The 23,508-nt window shown below is 32.6% G+C and overlaps 1 protein-coding gene across 1 annotated transcript in view; it reads right to left on the bottom strand.

Moving 5' to 3' along the window:
• Positions 1–23,508, bottom strand: part of LOC133188670 (uncharacterized) — a 36,013-nt gene that overhangs the window by 2,136 nt on the left and 10,369 nt on the right. Inside the window, exons 2-11 of the mRNA XM_061324176.1 lie at positions 14,593–14,790; positions 8,355–8,414; positions 6,974–7,036; positions 5,891–5,959; positions 5,378–5,467; positions 4,747–4,965; positions 4,464–4,502; positions 2,753–2,983; positions 2,473–2,502; positions 377–859 (exon numbers count right to left, since the gene is read on the bottom strand). Of these exons, the coding sequence (XP_061180160.1) occupies positions 377–859; positions 2,473–2,502; positions 2,753–2,983; positions 4,464–4,502; positions 4,747–4,965; positions 5,378–5,467; positions 5,891–5,959; positions 6,974–7,036; positions 8,355–8,414; positions 14,593–14,790 (1,482 nt within the window). The remainder of the gene's footprint in view (positions 1–376; positions 860–2,472; positions 2,503–2,752; positions 2,984–4,463; positions 4,503–4,746; positions 4,966–5,377; positions 5,468–5,890; positions 5,960–6,973; positions 7,037–8,354; positions 8,415–14,592; positions 14,791–23,508) is intronic.

Here is a 23,508-nt window from a genome sequence, read left to right as displayed (position 1 = left end):
GAAAAATAAACTAGTAACCTTGTGGTAAGGGAACTTTAAAAACAAAGTATTACTCACAAATTTTACTTTAAAAATGATACAAGCAAATGTTGCTCATAATTAAGGAAATATTTTTTTTAAATAAATAAGTAGATAAATGTCAAGCGAACACATGTGATGCATGTATTTTGAACACATTACTCTTTCGCTTATTTCAATTTTTATCTAATCTAAACTCCAGTCTTTACTGAAAATGTTACGTGAAATAAATAAAATGCCATGAAGCTATACATACCGGGTAAATGAATGAAAACGCGCAAAAAGCCAATACATACCAAAACAGTTGCAAAAGCTTCTTTTTTTTAATACACAATGTTCACAAGTAAGGTAAACATACCCTTCTCAATCATTGAAGGAACGGCGGGCCAAGACTTATCTCCAAGATTGCTGAAGCGCCCAAATGAAATCAGCGGAATTTTCCTTCTAGTGTCGTATACTGTTGTGTAGAAAGGCTTGTTTCCAAATATGTGAGCAAATTCAGTATCGTCTGCAAATCTCTGACAGATGAAATACTTATCTTTTAGAGGAAGTGCAACTGGAAGAGATTCGCCCAAGAGGAATTTTTTCCAACACTTCTTCTTAAAGTCTCCACGGTCCTTTAGACCCTTTCTTTTCTTTTTTTCACAGACCTTTGGTTTGCTGCAGAAGTTTTTGAGATGATGATTGCATCTCTGATTTGCAGATACAAAAGGAATAAATATGCCTCTGTGGGCACACCAAACGACGGAATCCCCTTTATTTAACAGTTGGTCAAGGGTCCAATTTGTATGGACAAATTTGGACTCAGCGGTGTCATACAGAGAGAACATGCAGTCATAATCTGCAAGTGAGAATAACATATGATATTAAAAAAAATTAAGCAATACATTATGCATTCTTTTTTTTGCCAAATAAATAATTAAAACTCCAGTTTGCTATCTCCCACTGGAAATTTGTCTACCTCAAAAGTAAATTTATTGATTAAATGCATGATGCAGTTATTTCTACGGGAAAAATAAAAAAAATGAACGATTGGCAACATATGAGTCAAGTGTCTGAAACGAATGAAATTACTACCCCCATTGTGTCATGTAAAGATTATCAATGATTTAACGATTTTATGCTGGTTTTTTTTTTTGGCCTTTGCGCAAAACACGGTGCTACATTTTGCTGAGTTGTCAAATTCCATGCTTAAGATTCAGTCTCGAGGTTAATTTGGTTCTTAGTGGAATCACGTATTTCATCAGAAAAAGGATTTATTACAATCCACATCGGAAATATTAAATATGCCCTTTGTTTGACTTGAAAGACTTGCGACATACACGATGCTAACAAGAATGTTAGAAGATAAAAATAGGATGAATCTGTGAAAAGAAAACTTCCCGTTGTCCTTTGCTATCTAAATTACATTTTGTATCACGAATTGTTGCTGGGTATGCCAAATTAAGAACAATCTAGAAGTCGTCCATGGAGGAATGAGTGGGTGCACAGCACAGAACAAAATTATAACAAAATAGATGACATAATGCATGGCTTTGTTAGTCGATAAATCCTATATTCGTTCAGTATTCCTGTCAAGGAACACCTCCTCAGTATTTGGAAATTACAACCAAGGAAAACATAAGAAGAAGAATAATCTTTAAAATCTATCTTAATAACTTGTATGAATAAAAGTCACTTTCACTTGAATATTGAAAAAAATGTATTAAAGTTAAAGTCAAATTTAGAAAATGAAGGGATAAAAGAACTATAAATGGTTTCTATTTCTGATTAATCTTTGTTTTAGAAGATTCAGTGCCGTATGATTCCCCCTAATAGTAGCACGTACTCATAAGTTGGATTTGAATTCGAAATGCTTTCACCCATTGAAAACGTACTGAACATATCCTACATCTGATACACACCACAGGGACTGTTTACAATTGGAAAACCTCTCTCACTGTGGTTTTTACTCTTCATTAAATTCTAGATTCCTGTATGATCAATGGTACATTAGTGAAATATAAAAAATATTTCTCTTTATGGCAGATGTGGGATTCTTCTGTGGAAAACAAATTACTGCGAGAAATGGATAAAACATTATCTCTCCGTATTTTCAAAGTTTTTTTCCCTCTTGAACCAATCATAAAAGAAAGGATTTACACCAAAAAATATTTAAAAATAAAGTATTTTTAAGGATTCATAGCTGTGTATTTTATGCACAATAAAATCAATATCTTCCTTACGTTGATGCAGGAAACCTAGGAAAAAGCGAGTGTGTGTAAAAATTAAAACATCAGATAAATTCATGAGTCATACTTCTCTATATTTCATCGATATAAAGCAATTTCCAAGATCATCAAAGTCCCATCAGAGCGGTTAAATCATTACATAGTTAAGAATAAACAATAGAGAAATCTGCAAATGGTTACGTAACGTTGGAAAGTTTAACAAATCGCACTAAAAAATACTCACCTTCATTTTTTAATCTTGGGAGCAATATATCTGAAAGTAATATAAAATTCCTCTTAATATAAGTATTGTATTTGCTCTTAAATCTAAATTATCGAACACTCATATTAATGTAAAGTCAAATTACGTTTAGCGGATTTTAGATACATGTAATTCATTTTCAAATCATATGTATCTAACTCTATTCTCAGTGTATGATATATTGTACGGAGCCACATCGCAGTAAAAAAGGAAACCTTTGACAGAGGTCAAAGGATTTGTAGATAGATTAATCCCAGTTTACCTAGTTTTGTGTAATCGGCAACGTCGCTTCCTTCGCATTTATGCTCCTTTCTAGGAATGGTCTTTCCTAGCGTAGACTGACAATAACCTACTTGACGACTTCTACACTTCCTCTCCTCAATCGACTTCCCGTCACATCCTGGACTTCCGGTTTCATGGGAAAGACAAACCCGGAAACGGAACTCAGTGGGACCAGACTTTATCCACATCGACCATGGACTCCACTTTGGGACTAGATACAAGTACATACATTTATCATGAGGCAGTCAAAGAATCATTTCATAAAATAAAATATATTAGGATTATGAGCATTTGTTTTCTTTGTCCAATCTATTTTTTGAATAATATTGTCTTTTCAGGGTTCATCGTTGCAAAGCTATATAATTTGCAGAACTGTTGCCAATGCAGGTAAAATCATTTTACAATTCCTCAATGCAGGGATTTCATGACCATGTAGAGTGAATGTAGGCTTCAAACAATGAATTATAATGTCTCTCAATGCACTCATCGGCCGACTCCATTGTGTATTGCCTGAACCCAAAGTCTTTCAATGCAGGCATTGTCTATCAGCGCTGTCAATCAATGCAGGCATTTGACAACTCCACAATTTGTCAATGCAGATATTGGCTAACTTCACAGTCAGCTAATGCAGACATTGGTCGACTCCACAGTCAGTCAATGCATAGAGAGTCGTGCAATGCCTGCACTGGCCATTGAGAGAGTCTCCCAATGCTGCAATGGCTCTTCGGAGAGTCCTCAAATGCATGTATGGCCTTTGGGAGAGTCTCATCCCCTGCAGTGGTTCTTGAGAGAGTCTGGCAATGCCGGCAATGGCAGTTAAAAGAGTCGGACAATGCCTGCATTGGCCAACGATGAACAAAATCTCTTAATAGATGGTCATAAAATTCTTGCATTAACTTCACTATAAAAAGATTTTCAAAGAGTTTTAGACACTGATGATTCTTAGCGGGAATTAAAATAATTTTCCTTTCCTACATTTATTTATCGCCAAATTTCATTAGTCAATTACAACAATTTTAATTGCATATGTGATTTAGAAGAAAAAAATCAGAATGAGAAAAAAAATGCAAGAAATTGAATAGACACTTTGTCGAGGATTCCATAAATACTTTTATCGTGTGATTTTGGAAATAAGTAAATTAGTTTATAACATTTGTTTCGGGCTACTTTTGTTATCTTAAACAATTGTCTTTGTAAATTTGTTAAATTTCATTCGTTTTAGTAATAGAAGCAAAAATTTCTTTCCTAAACATCAAAACATTGATCTTAAAATAAAAAATTAATAATTCGGACCAAAAAATAGTTTGGAGTCCCTTATATATTATACAATATTTGCACATTTTATGCGGTCTTTTTTACAATTTAGTTATTTTGTTTTTTTTTTCCAAACATATTGAATTTGTTAGAAATATGTTCTTTCAGTTTTCAATTTTATATTCAACTTAAAAATGGTTTAATTTGATATCAATTCGACATTATACTTGCCAGCTGAAATTCTGATTTTGTAACAAAAGATAAATTGCGACGCATTTTGAGTAAAATACATATATTAATTTATATTCGTATTTGTGCAGATATTCACTATGAATATCCTAAAGTGACCAGCTGAAAATTATGTCATTGACAGAAATCATTTGCACAGAAAAAAAACTCTGGTGTTAAAAAGCACATAGTAATTTTGATTTACAAACCTGGAAACAGCGGGCACATCTCTAGAGTTTCTTGCTCACCTGTAACGAAAATATTAATATTTATGTTTCTAAACATTTTTAAATATATATTAAGTTTTTGTGTATTTGGAAGTGTAATATTCAGAAAATAATTTCACATTCAGTATAAAGTCCTTAATTTAAGACGTTATTAATGTAAGTCTCAATGAGTACTGCTCACTAAATGTAGTGGCAAGAAATACATCTTTATTAATAGTAATTTGTATCGTAATTGAATCTCTGAAACTGAGAGATACAAACGTACAGCTAGTCTGTTTAACTATAGAGATGTTTTTCTGTTGTTTGCAGCTCTCCATCTCCAGCTGACAAGAGCCCCGGTATGTCATGCCGTCAGATCCACAGACCTCTGCACCTTCTTCGTCTGCGCATGTGCCAACTGGACAGATGCATTCAAAGTTAAGTGGTTCTTTTTCAGTACATTTTGCACCATATTTACAAGCAAGAGCTTCACAAATTCTGTCACCTGCAACAAAAAATCCAAAAAGAGTCATCAATTTATGTACTCAAGACAAAAAAATAATGTTGGGAACAAATAATTAATTAAACGCTATATTCTGTGCATCACACAGTCTTCTCTTGTGTATGAATAAAACCAATCTTAACATGCATCAATCAATTTGTTAAATATACAGAATTTGTTGATAAAAAATATTATTCTCATCAGAATTATACACAATTATAGTTTAGCATTGTTGAATTATGGCCCGTGAATTAAGATTACAAAACAAACGAAGAAACAACTAAAAACAGCTTTTTGCAATAATTACTTCCAATACTATGTGCTTTATGATTTTTTTTGCATGATTTCGTCAGATTTATGGCGGCTGAATTGTTAAATAATTAGCTATGTCTGTAATGTTGATGATAATTCATACTTTGTTCCTTCTTTGTTTCCTCTGGTCGTTTAGGATTTTTCCCAGTTTCTTTAATCTTCTCAGCCAGTATATTGGAGGCTGACTTTTTATCTAAAAATAGAGAAAACTTTGTTAGTCATCACTGTCAACAGAATCTTTAATTCTTTGTAAAATTTTATTGTCTATGACACATTAAAATATGAACATTTCTAATTACCAAATAGGTAATTACGTGTATATGTAATTGTAAGGTAGGTATATGTAAATAAATATGCAAGTATGAATTTATAACAATGACATATGCTTTAGTATTATAGATAATAATTCCCCGGTGGTGAGATAGTTTCACAAAGTAGCAACTAAAGTTTCCTGAAAAGACGGAAGGCAAGACTTGTCTTTCTGTAAGCACTGTCAAGCTTTTGTGTTTAAAATACATAAAACATTACATATCATTTAAATGTAGAGTGAACTTCAAATGTTTGAACTTTTTATACTAAAAGGAATATATCGTTTATACGTTGATTAGTGTTTTACCTTCGTTTGTGTTTTGTTCTTTGTCGTCATCAGATACTAGGGTAATAACGTTATTTCCATAAACCAATACTGCAAAAAGAAGATAAGAATACTGCAGACTTAAGCCTTCTATATCTCAGATTAATCTCCTTTGATAGGGCAGTAGTACATACATCAATATAATCCAAACTTTGAAAATTGCCACCTAATCATTTTCGCCAAATATTCTCTTCACCTTGAGAAACACAATGAAAAATTGCTCAAAAGATAACTTTTTTTCAAATATTAATCCACAATCTGAGAAATTCAGTTAAATTGCCTGCTTTCTGTACGTTGATATTTTGCTGCCAATTTTCTATATTGAAATGTATTTTTGATATTTCCGCTCTATATTGAATGAATTCATTTTCACGTCAAATCAAGGAAGAAAGGAAAAATGGTCAGCGGTGAAGAGATTAATATCTTTTGGTAAGGATATTTTAACACCTTAAGCCATTTTCCGGAGCTGGTATTGATTAAACTTTCTATGACTGTAATTAACTTCGTCAGGGAAAAATGGTTTTTTTCTGATTGATTTGATCAGGCAATATTCCACTTTTTAAAAAATTAATTGTTATAACCTGTACGCTACCGTAACCTTTATAAATTACTTTTACGATAAACTGATTTAGTGTCTAGAGGGTTCGGTTAAAAAAAGTTTCAACAGTTATCCAACACGACAAAAGGAAGGTGTAATTTACAATTTGAACGATAAATAATCAAATCAATAATGGTTTTCAATCGAAAGGAGAAAGTTTTAGCCTTAAATAATGTTTAATAAATGAAAATGGTACATAAGCTGTTTTTTAACAAATAATTATTTTTCTTTGAACAAAGAAATCTTTTTATCAATACCATTAAATTAACATCATCGCATGCGAGCGAGAACAAAACATTGTTATTTCAATTTGTACAAATTATTGTGAAATGGCGACGAGTGCATTTCTTTTCTCGTTTGATACCCGCTATTACAAAATGGGCTTGAAAGTCGGTTTGCATTTCTTAGTTTTAATTTAGTTTTTATTTAAGTATTTGCTTCTTATATATATATAAAGATAATTTTACCTTTTGTGTTGTTATCTGAAACATCTTTTAGAAGTTTTGAGCCTTTTTCTTGAATGATAATTTCTGAAATGAAAAAAAAGAAGAAAATAAAACCACTTTTAGGGCAAATTAATGTCAGTTCACAACATTCTTCAGAATTAGAAAAAGAATGGACATTTTAGGAAGCACAATGCTGTAATATTTTGTCTTCATTCCATGAAGTTTCAAAAATTTCATTTCATGAAATTTATGCCCAAATATTTTTATATTTTACTTTTACAAATTCTCTCTAAAAATCATTTTCAGGACACTACATTGACCCTTTCCTTAGAAAGAAGAGGAAAAACATAGTAAAAGCACTAAAACATGATTTTTTTAAACCAGTAATTTTCTATAAAAGTTTCATCTAAAATAATTTAACAATAGAAAAATACTTATTATACACTAACAAAAATCAAAATCTGATCAAAATCAGCTGTTCTGATACACTATACATCTAAATGAAAGTGAAACCGAACTTAATAAGAAAGTTGTTTTAAAAAATGATTAGTTAAAAGATGCGTATCGATAAAAACATGATTAGATTGAATGTCAATTTTCTTGGTTCTCATTAAAATCAACGTTAAAAAAATCCCACAGAAAACGGGTTTTGCAATAATTGCCTAGCCATTAAAATATACTTATGCAGTAACACTGCAGACTGACTTTATCACTGTATCATCAATTAAGAGTTAGACTAAGGGTTTATTTTACATGTGACCGGGCAATTACACCGTCTACAAACAGTAGCTAATTGCGAGAGACCGGGTGAATTAATTTTGTCGTTTTATCAGCATCCATATTGCTGGAACTGCCAACCAAGTCATCACCTTATATGGAATCAGGTGTCAAAGACACCATTAACTTAGGATCAAGTCGCTTTACATCCGAGGTACAAAGACAATAGTAATTTGTAAACATCAATCAACATCTTTTACGAGAGTGTTTGTCGTGGTTCTCCGAAGCCAAGTAATTTATTATTAATAATGCCGTTTCTGGGAACTGTTATTTTATTTAGATATGCACAAGTATTAATGTGATTTATGATTAAATTTATTCTGAATTGCGGAGAGAGAGAGAGAGAGAGAGAGAGAGATACAACACTAGGAATACTGTGAACACAATACTTCATTAGGGTATTCAAAATTTAAATGAAATAGCATACTAACTGTTAATAAAAAGAAAAAGAAAACGTGTCTCAAATGACATATTTGGCTGCTTTCTGATTTCCAGTGCAAACTATTTTTATGCAGTAAACCTATTTTAATATTTATGACCTCCTACATTTCCTTGTATGAAATAGAAAAAAAAAAAATCCGGAAATTACGTTGAGAATACCATTTCGTAAGAGGAGCGTTTTTACCTTTGATTTTTCTATCGTCCATGGTTGACATTGGCGCAGGTGTTTCCATAACCACAGGACCTGAAAAATGACATAAATTCTATACATAAAATGCATTTAATTATTGATTTTAACATTGACTGTATTTATATAATCACGTATGAAAAAAAAACCTCGATATTTCTTGATCTATCATTTCAACTAAAATGAATGACGCATAGAGCTTTGTATCAATTTAACGTCGCCCTACATACTCAACTTCGAAAAATGTTTCATTAAAACTTGATGAGTTTTTATTGTACAGCAAGGTTACCTCCTCCTAAAAAATATTATTGAGAACTTTCCCCGATTTTTTTTTTTTTTTTTTTTTGGACAAGTGTTTTTTTTTAAAAAAAAAAACACACACAGACTGGAAAAAAATTCTGTCAATAATTCGAGTTATCTATATAACACAAGAACAATTCGGAATATTATGCTGTGAGATATCAGAACCCATAGTTATATCAAAAATGATAAAAGAAAACAACTATATAGTGTATTTTCATTGCCAATAGGCCTCTGTAAAGCCTATTTCTGAATATTCATGAGAATCTTTAAATGACAACGACATACTGGTTCCCAAGACAGAACAACAAATATGTTGAATAGATTAAAAAAAAAACACCGCCGGTCCCCCTACTCCAAACGACAATAATGCTTTTTTTTTTTATTAATGTTTAACGTCCCGCTCGAGAATTTTTCACTCATATGGAGACGCCACCACTTGCCGGTGGAGAGCTGCAAATTTTGACCTATACTCGGCACTTAGGGCCATTGAGCAGTGAGGGATCTTTTTCGTGCCAGCACCTACTGCCATACGGGACCTCGGTTTATACGGTCTCTGCCATACGGGACCTCGGTTTATACGGTCTCTGCCATACGGGACCTCGGTTTATACGGTCTCATCCGAAGGACCGGTCTCCACATCCCACAGTGGGATTCGAACCCGCGACGTAAGGATCAACTCCTTACTCCGCGACTCTAGAGCGAACGCTCTAACCACTGCGCCACGCGGGCGACAATAATAATGCTTAGCCATATAATTAAGAAAACGTTGTTGAATCCGATAAAACAAAAATTATCTAAACATATGATCAAACAATCGGCGCAGATAGAAATATGAACCAGAAGTCTCTGACGAGACTGTAGCTCTACTGGTTGTGCTCATAAAGGAAGATTAAATTAGCACTTGGACTTGAAACTTTGCAACAGCAATAATTAGAATAATGATCCTTTGTTTAGTCTCTTTTTGTGGCAAGATTTATTGCAATCAGACTAAAACTGTAGGAGTAGTAGCCTTTTAAAACAATTTTACAGACATTTCGATTTAAGTAACCATGGCAACATCATTCAACAAAATCAAAAAACAATAACGGCAATTATGTATCTCAGTGTAGTCTACTTGAATGCCAAGTTATACTGAAATCAGAGAAAAGGTGTAGGAGGAGTAGCGTTTTGACAGTATTTCAAGAAAATTTCTATTTTTAGTAACCATGGCATCACTCTTCATTGAAATCCAAAACTGGTAGAGAGAATTATGTATCTTAGTGTAGTCTACTTGTGTGCGAAGATATACTGAAATCAGACCAAAACTGTATGAGGAGTAGCATTTTGAATGTATTTCAAGGAAAATTTTATTTTTAGTAACCATGGCAATACCGTTCATCGAAATCAAAAACCGATACAAAGAATTATGTATCTTAGTGTAGTCTACTTGTGTGCCAAGTTATACTGAAATCAAATCAAAACTGTAGGAGGAGTAGCGTTTTGAAAGTATTTCACAAAAATTTCTATTTTTAGTAACCATGGCAACACCTTTCATTGAAATCAAAAACCGATATACAGAATAATTTTATGTATCTTATTATAGTCTACTTGTGTGTCAAGTTATTATATTGAAATCAGACCAAAACTGTAGGAAGAGTAGTGTTTTCAAAGTATTTCCCAGAAATCCCTTTTTAGTAACCATGGCAACACCGCTCAACAGAATCAAAAACCGATACACAGAATTATGTTTCCAAGTGTAGTTTACTTGTGTGCCAAGTTATATTGAAATCAGACCAAAACTGTAGGAGGAGTAGCGGTTTGAAAATTTGTTTACAGACGAACAGACAGACGGACGGACGACGGACACTATTACTATCGCATAAGCTCTTCTGATCTCTGACCAGTAGAGCTAAAAAGCAACTCTTTGACAATATACATGGAATCATTGACATAATTGTAATAATTTAAAATGTCATATAGATAGTACGGAAGAGATCAAACTGGTAAATAACGATAACTTTACGACAAAAATGAACTAATTTTTATTAAAAAAAAAAGTGTTACAAAGTAAGTCAAGTGCTTATAGAGTTCTGCAGACCCTATAGTTCCATGTTTTCTGCAATAAAGTCCAACAAATTACAGCCAAGACTTATCTTAATTGTACCATAGTAGTTTTATAACAGCTAGCTATTGAAATAGTTTAATCTGTCGTATGATAAAAAAGGAACAGATATTTTCAGTGAACACAGGTATTCTAGACTGTTATCACTGACAACAGATTAGAAAACTTCAACATCAAACCACGTGATGTTTTTAATCATAAAGTGAAAGCTTGAGAAAACTATCGTAAAATTTATGATTCAGAAGAGAAGAAATGATTGTCGTCGGTATCGAAGACAGGTAGAACAACGATAAAATGTATAATAAGAAGAAGGAAATATATGTACTTGCTACACAGATGATTTTCCAGCTCGAAATAAATGTTTAGTTTATGTACTAGAAGAGACAGTTGAATTACATTGGTGTAGGAAATAGACAAAGGAAAATAAAGCACGCAAAAAAGCAAAAACATCGCACTTAATTACATTAAAAGCTTAAAGTTCAATCTACTGAAAAGTTCATGTGTTAGAAAGTATAAGACAACACAAGTCTAGAAAACCAGACTAGAAGACTGAATTTTAAAACAGCAACACGAAATGAAAGGCAAAAGTGGCTACAAAAGCAATATTTTACAGAGGAGTATTCGGGTTCAGAAAAAAGTTTATTTTACAAGTGAAATTTATGTACTGCACTGGCAGAAAAGATTGATAACATCTGTCTAGATGTAAAAGAAGCATTAAATGAATGTGTATCTGGTAAAAGGAAAACCGTGAACGAAAGATCGATGACACGAGAGTAAAATACGTCGAAAGAAATAAAGCAAAGAAGTCAGAAACGCACGCAACAGCAAGAATATAAAAAAGTAGAGCAATTCATAAAAGAGAAAAACAAGGAAATATTGTAAAGATTTATGAAAAAATGGAACATGACATTCCATAAAATCAATCAAGTTTGAATTGGAAAATAAAACAGTTAGTACCCGTTACGAATAAGACAGTGAAATTGAAATAAAAGAATACGTACAAACATTTGGATTAAAAAAACAATCGCATTATCTAAATACGGAATACTGCATACCAGCAAGTCAGTAATGATTGCAATATTCAAGATGAAATTGATTTTAGGAATTGTATGATAAATAAAACAGAAGGAACATAAGATATGATTATAGAAGGTTTTTGATTGCAAGGAATACATCACTACACTTCTTGCAATTTCTGAAAAAGCACCAACTAGAACTTTAAAAACTGTTTTCATTATTCAAATCATACTCTCTCTTCTTATTTCCTATGAACAGAGGTTGTGAGAACACGTTGCATTATTGCCTACATAAATGCTATACATGAATTTTCTAAACCAAAAAAAATTATATACCAATCATAACTGCAGAATGATAGATCTAAATTAACTGTTTCTGCAGTAACAAAAGACTACACTTCTTTGTGTTAAGCGACATACACCAATGCACAAACATAGATGAGTCAGAGGAAAAGGGAATCAGTTGGAGATATTTGAAAAAAGAAATCAAAGTATTGAGACACCAATCATGGAATCGAACACCACACAAGCAAAGGACAGAAAGAAATGTGAAGATCTTAATCTTGTAAACGATAACATTCTCAATAAGGTGAACAGCTACTTATTACCCAAAATGAATCACTTCCACATTTCTTTAAATTTAATAAGAATTATTTAGCTATGTACTGTTGTTTAATTATAGTTTATTTTGCAACTTTTCGTATACTTTGTAGAAAATTGAAACTTCATCCACATCATAAACTATTTAGAGTATCTGCGCTGAACTGAATCCACTTTATATGACTTCAGCTTTTCCATCGTCAACTTTCCTTTTATGTAGTAATATTCCACTATCACCTGCATATGGTGTTTATGTCTCCCAATTTATTCGATAGTCAAGAGCATGCTCCGAATACGATAAATTTGAAACCGACACAGGCTACTGAAAAATAGGTTGATGTGACAGGGATTTCAACAACCTCGTTTAAAGTCAGCATTTCGTAAATTCTACTGTCGTTATAATGACCTTGTTAACAAATACAACCTATCATTGGGTCGTATTTTGACTGGCACGTTTCATACCAATTGTTAGGCCTTTCTTTTTATACCATATTTGACTAGGGATTATTCCGTGTACCTGGTCAATACATATGGCTCACGGCGGGTAACCTGTCGATAGGGAATGCTTATTCCTCCAAGGCACCTGATCCCACCTCTGACATTTTCAGGGGTCCGTGTTTTATGCCCTGTTCAAAGATTTGTATTGTTTGTAGGATTTTTGAGATCGATCACTGTTCGTTTCCTTCACCTATTTCACGTTTGTTTAAATGGTTTATCGAGGCCGAGTCTAATTCGAGTGCGCATGACGTTGCGCAGCTTTCTAATTTCATGCAGTCATATGTGCGATATTACACCTTTCCTAAATATTGTGATTTTAATACAAAATTAATACATTATCTGTAACGCCTATGGGTCTGAAATTGTGCTTTTACGAAAAAACCACTGAAATGGCTCTAACGACGTCACTGTTTTCCGATTTTGCAAGCAATGCATGACGCTGAAGAATGTCACATGACTGGCTTGTATATTCAAGACGTCCATGGATATTTTACTAAAATTGTTGACAGAACATCAAAATAAACATACTAGCAATCTAAACATTGCTATTTTTACCAAAATAATTCATCTGCTCCGATAATTCATCTGCACCGATATATGCATATACCGCAATATTGCAATTTTAGAGGTATTGGGCATTGAAAAAATAAACTTTGTAACAAATCCTAAAACAACCTAGGTGGTCAACCTTTTTGAAATTTCACAGTTTGGTGACTTTTTACAATAATTTTCATGTACTCGGCTGAAAAAGAAATTTCTAGGGCAGAAATACAAAAAATATGGAAAAAATGTGATGATTTGGCGCTTTTCCAACAAATTCCCATAAGGGTCCAATAGTAAAATTTGACAACTTTTGAGATGGCCCCATAAGAAATCAGGACGGTAAACATTCGATTTTTTAATCTTAAAACAATAAATATAATAGTAAAAATTAATTCAAGAAAATTTATCAAAATCTCTAGGGTAGAAATAATTAGACTCGGCCTCGTTAAGTAGTTAATTCATTCCATCATTTACTGCTTTTATATGATCATCAATTTCATCATGATTTGGCAATGCATGTGAAACTGTTAAGTTGATGCGTCAATCTAATGTTCTCATTTATAAAAAAAATGTAATGTCATAACGAGATCTGATTTTCCAAGGCAATACTGCAATCATTTAAGAATATTCATATGAAGTATCGATCTTGTTACTCGGATACAATGCTATTAAAAGGAAAACTGAAATTCCATTGGATAAAAAATTGGTCTGTTCTTGTCATTGGATTCATGTAAATATTGCCGATTAATAAGGTTTTACATTTGGCGAATCATTTATTTTTCTGCAATCTTAATGAAGAGGAAATTCATATTTGTATTAAAAATTGTATCATACATCAAATTAACGGAGGAATTGACCGAATATATAAAATCTTTTCCGTGACCATTAAGTAAAAAGTCCTGTAGGCAAAGTTCAGTAGGTTTAATCACAGTTAAAAATTGCTATCATTTGTATGAAAAAAAAATATTGCAAGGTCATGGGTATGTAAGTACTGTATGAATTTTGTGTTCCAATGAAAATGACACTAAACCGTTCTAAATTAGACTTCACGCAATGCAACACTGAGCGGGGTATCGATATTTTGTTAAAGAAAAAAAAACATGTAAACTAAATGCTTCTTAATTTAAGACTAGTGCAGCTTAGAAATTAGATGGATATTCTAAAGAACAGCAACCTGGGTATTGTGTTGGATGTAATGTTGTGGTTTCTATTTTAACTTCACTAGCCCCAGAACCGGAACCATCGATGACGTCACTATCATCTCCGTCATCATCATCGTCTCTCTCTATAGTAACAGCAGGTTTAGGTCTTGGCTTGGAATGATGAAGTGAACCTTCATCAATATTAATTAAATCCGGATGATGGTCATTGCCTGTAAAGAGAAACCAAAAAAGTTCAATTAATCAGTATCTGTGTACACCTGATATTTCTTTGATCTTCTGAGGAGTAGTAGATATGTTTATAAGTGATGAGTAGCATGATAGGGTGCATAACAATTAAATTAATTATCAATAAAGACTTCCAAAGAATATTGTTTCCTAAAAAACAATTACAGACTAGTTGCTAAGACTTGCACGAACTAATCGATTTCCAGTAATGATGTACACTGTGTGATCAATGACGACAACATGTCTGGATTGGAGAATTCCGGAATGAAATTTAACGAACTACATCTTACGCCACAGGACATGATAAATACAAATTTGTTCAAGTGGACACCCTTATAAATTATCTAGCTATAGGATATCAGATTTCTATTACTATATTGTGTCTTCTCTTTAGCCTAGAGAATATATAACCAGTCTCTTGCTGAAAATAATCAGATGGAGATGAGTCATCGTGTTCGAACACGAAACGAACTCATTTCATATGGAAGGGTTCTCTCTTTTCTATAACTTATCGCCGTTTACGATTATCTTGGGGCTTATTCTCCCATTATAAGCAGGCAAAAAAGAATCAATGCAGAAAAGCTGGGATGAATTTCGAATACAGAGCAGTTGCTTTATGATATAGAAAAGAATATTGAATAAGGACTATCAGTTTGGATAAGTAACATACAATTTCTCGTAAAACCTAAGGTCAATGAACCAATGTGCATAATTCAGAAAAAAATATGATAAAACTGATACCGCAACAAACTTATTTACTTTTAATAATTTTACGCTTGTTAACTCAAGGCATAAATAATGGATGTTTTAATGCATGTGCGATAGAAGGATATCTAACTGGAAAAAAAAATAATTATCAATTTGAATTTGCTGCATGATTTCCACAATTTTAATCTTCATGCATGGTTCTAGTTAATTGTTATAGAACAAATGTTGTGATAAAAATTAATAAAAGATAGTATCTTTTGATCCATTAGTTCATCTCCTTATTGCACCCCACCAACAAACATACATACAAACATACATACAAACAAACATACATACATATACAAGCAAAACAATCATAGAAATAGACAAGGTAACATTAAAAGTATGTCTATCTAATCTGCTTTTCTCATAATTTGTTCATATTGCAATTTTTATAATTTTTTGTTTGTTTGTTACTTCTTTGAGGGAGAGGGAAAATCAGAGGGAAAAATATATAAAAAGTTTAAAAAGAATTAAATAAATAAAATACTTTTAATAATTTAGCTTAAGGAATTGTCTTCATACTAGCATGCAAGATGCAAGTAAAACAAACATTTAAACCTGTTTGCACAAATCTTTTTTCATAAATCATCGATAAAAAAAGAACTTGAAAGAAAAGTATTTTAAAACAATAAATGTTATAAACAATCATTTAGTTGAAGTTTAACTTTCTTAAAAGCAAGTCCGTTCTTAATATCCTTAGATTTTCCGTAAGAATAATAAATTCAATTAAAAAAGTTTTATTTAGAAATGGAGAAAAAAAAAACCCCAAAGAAGAATTAATCGTTCGAAAAATGATTGACATTTCTAACTATAACAATACCCGCATATCTTTTTAACCTCTGAAGTTCTTCTTTTTAATAACCTTACTGCCATTTTGCTTTAAACCGTTTTGTTTTGAGTTTTAGTATTAAAATTATTTGAACTTTGTCCAAATGTTATTCCTATTCATTCCTTTTTGCGTAGATCTTATGTACAATCAGATTCAAAATGATTGTCGAAGCAAAACGTCATAACGACGTCAGCACATTCTTGCCGTGCGGCGATAGACGAGACCCAATGTTGTGTTTATTTGATAATTTATAAGTATTGTATACATGTATATCTGAATGAAATTTTAGAGCAAAATTCAAAGAAGATAGAGGCATAGGTATATAAAGTTTTGTTGGAAACTTTCAATTATTAAAAATTTTATAGCAGTTTGTGAGATAACTTTTGGATCAATCCTCGTTGTTCAATCGATTTTTGTTACATTGTACCTAAATATAAAAACACATGTTTATTTCAAAGCAGTTTAAATAATACGAAATCAAACATCATTAGATATCCTTACAACAGGTTTATAAAAAAGATTACATATCATCTGCTGATTCATTTATTGTCAATCATGATATATTGGTTCCATCAATAGGATGATAAGAATTCTGTGGGGAATTCAATCATTTCAGACGTATCGATTCAGAATGACTCATTCCAGTCATTTGTATTTAAAGATTTACGAGTCAAATTCAATACATGTATATTATCTTAAAAGTGGTGCAAATTTTATTGTGCTAACTGGGAAAAGGGAAATATAAGAAAATACTGAATATCGCATGAACTGCATAAACCAACATTTGAATCGTTTTTGAATTTCGTGGATAATTGTTCATGCAAGGTTTATTTGAACACATTGGATATCTAACGGCTGATCACACTATCAATGGCATTTAAATCAGAAAGATGATAAAGGGATAAAACGTGACTGTGGGTAAAGCTATGACATTTTGTTCACAGCCAACAATAAAGCAGTTTGGGATTGATTTGCCTCTGCTGAAATCCCAGAAGCACTTCCCGAGAGCCAGGATGTGGGCGAGTTGATATCGAGGCAATTATCATGCAATACCCCATGCATGCATGAAGAGTTCGTGTAGAATGTCTGTATCCCTACTTCACTTCTCTATATAAGGACAATTGATTGACATATATATTTTTAAATTTTAAACTACATGTATGTCAGAGTTCAACTATTAGCAACAAGTGTCAAGATGTTTTTATTTAGATATACAGATTGCGGAATGCAAACATTAAAAGGAAGAAGTGTAAGAATTCTAGGGATATTGTTAAATTGATTCAGGTGGAAGCACCTGACATTAAGAAGGAGCTTTAGAGTCATGATGTTATTCGACCGTTTGTGACTTCAGCAGTCCCATTCTTTTATTTCAAAGACCAAACCACCGTTCACGGTAGCTCAGTCGGTAGAGCGCTCGCTCCGTGATCGGAAGGTCGTTTGTTCGAATCACGGCCGCGACTGACCTAAGTCGATAAAAAAAATAGGTAGCAACTATTTCTTCGCCAAGCGCTCGGCACTTTGAAGTGAAAGTTGCGGGTCCTTCGGATGAGACCTTAAAAACCGAGGCCCCGTGTCACGGCAGGCGTTGGCACGATAAAGATCCCTCACTGCTCAATGGCCCTGAGTGCCGAGTATAGGTCAAAATTTGAAGCCATTCACCGGTATATGGTGACGTCTCTATATGAGTGAAAAATTCTCGAATGGGACGTAAAACAATATACAATCAATCAATCAATCAAAGACCAAACCTAGACAAAACGACAAAGAAATCTCTTAATCTGCTTTTTTCTCTTTTATATAAAAAATAAATAAATAGCTGAAAGTAGATATAAGCAAACCTCTTCAGCGTCATAACAAGTATTAGCTTTGGTGTTTTTTAAGTCCTCGTATTATCATTTTAATAATTTTATTAGAAATATCTTATTTTAATAACTTAATATTCTAATAACTATTATATTTCTTAGAGTTTCTTCTTTTTTTATTTTGATATTCAACGTTAAAGCAATCAGCGCTTGAATAAAAGACCTATATTCTGTTTTAAAAAATCACCAATGAGGCTGCAGTATATAATATAAAATCTAATTAAAGAGATTCTTCCAGTAGGTATCAAATCTTAGTATCACTTATTTCTGAAGGAATGTCGGACTTAACTGAATTATTAACGGAATAAAGGAAGATGTAACCTGTCAAGCAGAGGGGAAACAAGGAGTGATTTGCATAATCAATACTACTACACAGTCGTGAATGACTACTGAATTAAAAGTGTACGTCTCGTGGATGATCACTTAATCTCTATTTCCAATTCTGGTTACGACAAGCTGAAAAGCAGAAAGCAAGTCTGGATTGCTGCCAAAGGAAACAGTTGAACCAGAAACACAGTTTTTTGGAAACTAAGCAATTGGATTTGATAGTTTTTACTCCTAAGAACATCAAAGAAAGTTCTAGATCCCAAGACGAGAATCATGCACGCAATAGCAATAGTTTCGATATTTTTTAACGTTTATTATGCAAAATGGATTCATTTATTAACCGAAAAGTTTTTAATGCAGTCTGATTTTTTCTTTTTGTTTACCGACACTATACAGCAAGCAAAACGCATCACATCCCTGTCATATTTATGTAATAATCCAAAAAAAAAAAAAAAATAATAATAATAATAATTTTAAAAAAATAAAAACGTTGAAAATCCTTCACCACTTCACATTTATACGTTGTTAAATTTTGTTCCAAAACAATTTGATTGATTTTCATTTGACTCAAAATTTTGAGAAAAAAGGAAAAAAGGGGGTTAGATAAATCAAATATTGTAAGCAACACTGCTGAGCTAAATGTCTTTTTATTGGAAAATTGACTGGACGGACGTGATACTTCAGTATCTAAACAATATTATCCAAATACAGGATATGTGTTGAATAGTCTATGGCAAAAATTTGCTAGTAGGCATAGGGAGAGGTCTTATTTCTTGACCATAAAAGAGTCTTATGGAATTATTCTGAGAAAGTTTTTGTAAATTATCAGTATTGTAATTAAAATTTGGGAATATGAATTTTCTAAGCCACGTTCTTTTAATAATAGCTTTAAATACTTCCCTGAATTTTCCATTTTTAGTTCTCAAGATTCTCAAAAAGGCATAAACCTTTTCACATGCAAAATTTTCTTTTTGACATTAAAAATTAAGACTGAAAACTAGGTATTTATAAAGCTGATTTGGATAAGAATCTTATCTTTAATGTACATGCATATACCTTACATTTTTCAGAATACACTGTGCAAAATATTCTTCAAAGACAAATAAGTCTTATTGTTGGACAACACAAATATACTCCTATTTAAAAATGCAAAATCTACTTTGCATATAATTATGAGAAAACAAAACTTTTTCATCTTAAACATTTTTATGCTTTGGTTTCAAACAAATATTAAAATGATAAATGGTACTTATTTGATAGACATATATCGCAGTATTATAATAAACTAGGAGACTAATTGTTCAGAGAACAATTAGAGGCCTTTCCACCTTTTTAAGTGTTTCCGTGTCATTTGGGTTGAAAAAAAGGAGAAAAATGCAAAATATGCACAAAAAAAAAAAAAAAAAAAAAAAAAAAAAAATAAACGCTCCTCCAGCTGGGCTCGAACTCAAAACCCTTGGGTTGAAAGGCAGGTGCGCTAACCATTCGGCCACGCATTCCGATAACATACGTAAGTTAATTGTTTAAGACTATAGAAGAAATGCAAGCGTATTTTTGGAATCGGTAGGGGAAGAAAGAAGTTCCGTAAAAGGAAATAGTTCCTGAATTTGCAAGCAGTATATAAAATAATAAGGGACGGGCTGCGTGAGAAAACGTTAATACTGTTCCCTAAGGAAAATGTATTAATGGACTGTAGCCCGATTCATCGATATTGTGCGCATGTTGAATTTTTTGTAAATAGCTTTCTTGTAAGCTTAAAAGATCGGGTTCGGATTTTAACATTTCTGACTGAATATCCTAAAATAAATATGGACAATTTAAATAAGCATTTCTTTGGGTTAAATTAAATATGTGTATCACAAATTAAACTCCCAACATGCATTTTTAGAAGGGAAAGACGACAATGAAAGCGAGAATTGTTTTTAATCTACCGAAAATCGCTATTTCTGGAAACTGATTAATTCTAGATAAAAATCAAATAAATTCCAAATGTAAGAGAAAGAGAGAATGCTTGGTGTTAAAATGTCGTATCATATCAGGAGAATCGAATGCTACTAACGACATCTGAAGAAATAGCCGATAAAAGGTTTAGATCACTTCTTCGTTCACCTGCACTTAAATTTCAAACACAACAGAACTTGTAGTTTTTGCCGTGAAACTTCATGACTTCTATAAACTTATAAGACTCACCGTAAAACTCTCCAGAAAGTTTCTCTGAGGTCTATACTACATTTGTACCAAATTTGGTGTCGATCCGAGGTCTGGTTTGAATTCCAGAGTAATATTCTACATTGTTGTTGATGTGATTTTTTTTTTTTTTTTTTTTTTTTTAAAAGGGGGGGGGGGGTGAATTATTTATTTTATGCCTCTTTTAAACTAAGAATTGTAACTACTTCCACATGCTTAAGCCTTATTGTGACCTTTGAGTCAAGGTCAAAGGTCAAAGGTCAAGGTCATTAAAAAAACAAAAAAAAACAACAAGAAATCTTTACTTTCTGTATTTTTACCTGATACTGGAGCTGGATGCATGTCCTAACTTTTCTATTTGACCCAATGTCAAGGTCAAAGTTCAAGGTCAAAGTTCAAGGTCATTTGGTGAATTGCTATATTTTACACATATATGAGGGATTTTTTATGTTTTTAAATGACCTTGACCTATATTTCAAGGTCAAAGGTCAAATATGCCGATGCAGTTGGTCCCATGTCTCTAGGATACACCGTTTTAAAAATAAGTTCATTAATTGTAAGTAGCGTAAACTTTCAGGGGCAGTAACTCATACAAGGGACCAAAGAATGCTTTCGCAGTGATAGAATGAAGAGAGTACTAAATGAGTCGAAGACACTGATGAAGGTTTTGAATCTCTACGGTTTACGCTTTCGGAGGAGTAGCGATAACAAGGTTTTGTTGCAAAAGGGGTGACAACTTTTGAATGGGTCAAGGTCGGGGGACAAGAATGAAATCTTTGAAATAGTTTTAGAAGGACATATTATAGATGCAAAGATATTCAGTATATGTTGAAAGACAAAAGAGATATTAAAAAAGCTAATTTTCTCATGTTTTGAATGACCTTGACCTTTGACCTTCACAAAAATTTCAAGGTCAGAGGTCACAAAATCTAATGCAGTTGGTCCCATGTCTTTACGACTTATCGTTTAGAGAATTTTGTCATTATTCGTAAACATCAAAAACTCTCAGGGGCAGTAATTTATTAAAGGGCTCGACAAATCGTTTCGCAATGAAAAGATTGAAAAGTCCTCTCGAGTAGTCGAAAACATTGGTGAAGGTTCTGTAACTCTATGGTTTATGGTTTCGAAGGAGTAGCGATAACAGGCTATTCTTGCGAAAGAGGCAATAACTTCGTAAGAGGTCATGGGTCAAACACGGGGGGTCGTTTTTCGAAATAACTTTTAATGTCCAGTATCATGAACTATAAAGTTTTTCGATAAGTCTTGCGGTTTCAAAAGTCCGGGAAGAAAAAGAAGAATAATAATAATAACTAGTAGACTAATTGTTCGCGAACAATTAGAGGTCTTTCCACCTTCTTTAAATTTCATATATTCTTCACATTTAACTCTCTACTGTTTATTTTTATATAGGAGAAACCAGAAATGGCTTGAGAGATGGAAAATTAAAATTTTAAAAATTTGGTAATGTTCTTGACCTTTGACCTTGAACAAATATTCAAGGTCAAAGGTCAAGGGTCACATTGCACTTGACCCCATCCTTCTACAACTTTTAGTTTTAAAGTTATAAGGTTTTATAGTAAGTACAAAGATGTTAAAGGACAATAACTCATATAAGGGGTCATCGGATCCTTTTGCTCTGGTAATCTGAAGTTGTGTCTAATGACCCTGAAGACATTAGTGAAGGTTTCGTGTCTCTGCGATTTACGGTTTCAGAGAAGTAGCGATAACAAGGTTTTTCGCACAAGGGGCAATAACTTTCAAAGGGGTTAAGCTTAGGGGACAAGAATGAAATCTTTGAGATAAATTGAAGAGTACATATTAATGATGCAAAGAATAATAGTATATATTGAAAGACAGAAGAGCTGTAAAAAGAGCTTAATTTCTCATTTTTGGAATAACCTTGACCTTTGACCTTTCCATATATTTTTAGGTCAAAGGTCAATGAATGTAATGCAGTTGGTCCCATGTCTCTACAACTTATCGTTTTGAAAATTTTTCATTATTCGTAAATATCAAAGACTTTCAGGGGCAATAACTCATAAAAGGGGTTGACGAATACTTTCGCAATTAAAAGATTGAAGAGTCCCCTCAATTAGTCGAAGACATTGGTGAAGGTTCCATACCTCTACGGTTTACGGTTTCGAAGGAGTAGCGATAACAAGGCTTTATTGCAAAAGGGGTTGTAACTCCTTAAGGGGTCAAAGTTCATACACGCAGGGTCAACTATAAAAATCTTTTAAAGAGTACATTCTTATAGACTATAAATCTTTTCGATATATCTTGAAACATAGAATCACATCAGGGGGTGGAAAAATAATAATAATAATAATAATAATAATAATAACTAGTAGACTAATTGTTCTCGAACAATTAGAGGTCTTTCCACCTTCTTTAAATTTCATATATTCTTCACATTTAACTCTCTACTGTTTATTTTTATACAGGAGAAACCAGAGATGGCTTGAGAGATGGAAAATATTAAAATTTTAGAAATTTGGAAATGACCTTGACCTTTGACCTTGAACAAATATTCAAGGTCAAAGGTCAAGGGTCACATTGCACTTAACCCCATCCTTCTACGACTTTTAGTTTTAAAGTTATAAGGTTTAATAGTAAGCGCAAAGACGTTAAAGGGCAATAACTCATAAGGGGTCAGCAGATCCTTTTGCACTAATAGATTGAAGTTGTGACTAAAGACCCTGAAGACATTAGTGAAGGTTTCATGTCTCTGCGATTTACGGTTTAGG

The sequence above is a fragment of the Saccostrea echinata genome, unplaced genomic scaffold (assembly GCF_033153115.1).
Source record: "Saccostrea echinata isolate AGI-Se365-2 ecotype Australia unplaced genomic scaffold, CSIRO_AGI_Sech_v1 ptg000001l, whole genome shotgun sequence".
Taxonomy (NCBI): Eukaryota; Metazoa; Mollusca; class Bivalvia; order Ostreida; family Ostreidae; genus Saccostrea; species Saccostrea echinata.
This window is presented reverse-complemented; position numbering and strand designations above follow the sequence as displayed.